Source organism: Rhea americana, unplaced genomic scaffold (genome assembly GCF_003343005.1).
Source record: "Rhea americana isolate MKP2758 unplaced genomic scaffold, rheAme1 scaffold_12, whole genome shotgun sequence".
NCBI lineage: Eukaryota > Metazoa > Chordata > Aves > Rheiformes > Rheidae > Rhea > Rhea americana.
The window spans coordinates 8,515,205-8,518,391 of NW_028185261.1; the positions used below are offsets into that span (position 1 = coordinate 8,515,205).

A 3,187-nucleotide genomic window follows, 5' to 3' on the forward strand; every position below is an offset into this window, starting at 1 on the left:
ACGCACTGAAAATGCAGAGCAAGACAGTTACAGCTGTTACAGGCAGCTCCATCTCAGGCACCTGTAAGTGTGAGCGCTAGAAAAGTTGGACTAATTTCTCAGCTATTAAGGCAGTAAACCTAAAACACATCAAATCAATAAGAGACTACATCATCATTTTGGACATTTTGTGGGACTATAAAAAGGCAAAAATTTGGCATGAAAATACATTATTTAACTTTAATGAGACATTTTTAGCATCTCTATATGCATTACCAAAATCAGTGCAAGTGGTAAAGCAAACAGTCCCCATTCACAAATGATTCCTTTAAAAACAGAAAAAAAATCCATTAAAAACTTCAAATGGACAGAGATGTTCCCTCCTATCCTGTGAGAGAAGATTATACTCTTATATTCATAACAATGAAGAGGTGAAAGTAGTGTAAAAATGCATACAAATCCCGCATTCTGTGGGCCTGCACATTACCACAGAAACCCAGCAGGAAGAAACAAAACACCTTGCTAACTCCCAGATGTCTACAGGAAAGACTAGCTCCAGCTCTACACAGAGTGCAACAGCACACTGTTACAGTGACAGTCAGGAGAATTACTTTTCTTCAGACAGAAAAGCAAAATTCTTACCGTTCTCAAGAATAGAAGAGGTCAGACTGAGAAAGTAAATTAAGGTGTTATCCAAAGATTTTCTGAAGCTGCCACCCACATTTGTGTTCACTATCTCCAAGACCTGAGGACACAAAGGCCATCAGAATATATTAAACAAATCATGCATTCTCCTTTTGTCAGTGATGGTAGCTTTTATTGACTTTAATATAAAACATTAAAAAGTAATTCTGTTTGGTAAAATATTTAATATACTAAAATATAAATGCACCTTCAAATCAAACAAAATTACAAGCACACTAAATAATTTACACATTAAGTATCCTGATTTAAAAAAAGTATACAAAGCCCAGAACCTTATTCTCAGCACCTAACATTTTACAAGAACTTCATTCTTTTGTGCACTAATCCTATGTCTTCTGTATGCATGTGAACAGAAGTCAGTTATGCAGTTGATAAAGGCTTAGAAAATAATAATTAAAAAAAAGGATTATGTTCAATTCTCTTTGCAACCATTCTTCTCCATTTTATTGGAATAYGTAGTATGTTAGAAAGTCATTTTAACATCATTTCCCCTGTATTGTCAAAATTGAAGATAAACACTTTCATATTGTATTTWAAAAAAACCCACAGGTCCAGATAATATCATGTCAACTTTACAATTTAGTGGTTTTATGTGCATGCAGTTATAGGAAGATAAAATATAACAATATTTATTTCCTTTTATCATTTGAATTATTCCTTAAGAAGCAGTTTCAAGTAAGACATTATTTCTCCACCAGTTGACCAGACCAGAACAGAACATTCTACAGGACTGAGATTTTGAGAGAGCTGAGAGATCTTCTTCTCTAAAGTATATCCCTTCCTAGGCATAGCAATATCATCCTTCTTCAAAAAAGTTACTGGACATAGATCATTCCCACCATCACCTATATACACAATTTGTGTATAACTTACTCCTTGCTCCAATTGTTTATCTAGAAATTCTTTTAATACTTTCCTTTTACAAAGGTTTTTAGGGCACCTGGCACAATAGTGAGTGTGGAAATTCTGTACAGTAAGATAGTCAGTACTAGTAARCGCTGCAGGGTTTGTAAACACTTCATCAAACACCTTATGAAAGTCAGCAGCTTTTAAAATCCAGTCAATAAATACTGTGTTAGAATCTGAAATAATTATGCAGTCAAAGAACTCTTTGTTCTTGCCAATAAAGCCTAGAAGATCTACCATCCCCGCAGTGAATGGAATTGTTGTCATAGTTCTTCTCATCTCATCTTCTTTGATGCCATTGTCTCCCAAGTAGGCAAAGACTTTACCCATATATTCAGTCCAGTGTCCTGGTCGATAGGAGTTTCTTAATTCATTAGGAAGCTTTTTCCCAGGAGCACATTTCACAATCCAGGTATCACTGTTTTCATCTATGATCGTATGGTCAAAATCAAAAACCAACAGAAATTTCATAGCTGTCAGAAGTTTTCAAAACACATACAAAAAAAAAAAGAAATATTTATATAAGCAAAAGTACTGAATTCCTATCCTGATCTTGTACTCAGGAGAAAAAAAACTCTGCAAGGAAATAAGGAGTTAAGACAAAATCTAAACACAGTAAACTATTTATAGCTACTATAGCTGTAGGAAAAAGTTGTGCTGAAGCTAAAAAAAAAAAAAAAAAGTAAAGGTCAAAGTTTTAACTCTAGCCCCATTTACTGTATTTAAAACAGACAATCTAGATGTATCTAGATGCACACTGTGTAGTTATTAATATTTACTGATGCAGAATCAATCTTCCCTTCCTCATACATTATTAGTTTGAGCAACGATTTTCAGTTTCTCCGTAATCATTTGCCAGTGCAACAGAACTGGGATTCTGTCAAACAGCTTAAAGTTTTCTGCATCCAAATAGAGGCAAACAGTACTGAGCAGCTGAAGCCAAATTATTTATAAACATGGGACACACTGAATCAAGCAATCAACAACAAACACTGCCATTGCTGCATCGGGGAGGGGAAAAAAAAAAAAAAAAAAAAAAAAGCTGGTTTCCTGCGATTCTGCAAGTGCGGTACCTACAACCCATCTCCGGACTGTGGAAACCCCTTGGGGCAGAAGCCCCCCGCGCCTTCCTCCGGTATTTAACGCCATTCTCCTCAAGCACATCTGCTGCCGCAGCCCCGAGCACGGCCCTCCCTCCGCCCTCGGGCGCTGCCCACGCCCGCAGGCCGCGCCGGAGAGCACRGGCCGGGCCGGGCCGGGCCGGGCCGGGCGCACCCGCCGCCCCCGAGCGCGGGGCAGCAACGCGACCACCGCGAGCCCGACAGCCCAACCTGGAGGGGAAAAGCAAAGCGGCCCCCCGCGGGGGACGACGGAGGGGCTGGGCCGGGCGGCCGCCACGGACCGAAAAGCCAGGCGAAGCGGACAGCACCGCCGGCAGAGAGGGCCGGGCCGGGCCGGGCCGGGCCGGGTGCGCGCTCCGGGCCGACCCACCTCAACGGCCCTTCGCTTCCGGCTTCCCTTCGTGCAAGCGCCGCCGCCTCGCGGCCGGCCCGTCACGTGACCCCGCGCCGCCCGGTTGCCCGGCAACGGCGCGTAC

General features: G+C 41.5%; 1 protein-coding gene across 4 annotated transcripts in view; it reads right to left on the minus strand.

The window, feature by feature from the left end:
* Window positions 1-787: 787 nt before the first annotated feature.
* PHOSPHO2 (phosphatase, orphan 2) overlaps window positions 788-3,187 on the minus strand; it is an 11,501-nt gene continuing 9,101 nt past the window's right edge. For 2 of the 4 annotated variants that reach the window (XM_085323423.1, XM_085323433.1), the window contains exon 2: window positions 788-2,063. In XM_085323423.1, the coding sequence (XP_085179549.1) occupies window positions 1,336-2,061 (726 nt within the window). In that variant the 5' untranslated portion in view covers window positions 2,062-2,063 and the 3' untranslated portion in view covers window positions 788-1,335. Of the gene's footprint in view, window positions 2,064-2,921; window positions 3,150-3,187 lie in introns of those variants that run through there. The other 2 variants (XM_085323440.1, XM_085323415.1) reach the window with 2 other exon arrangements.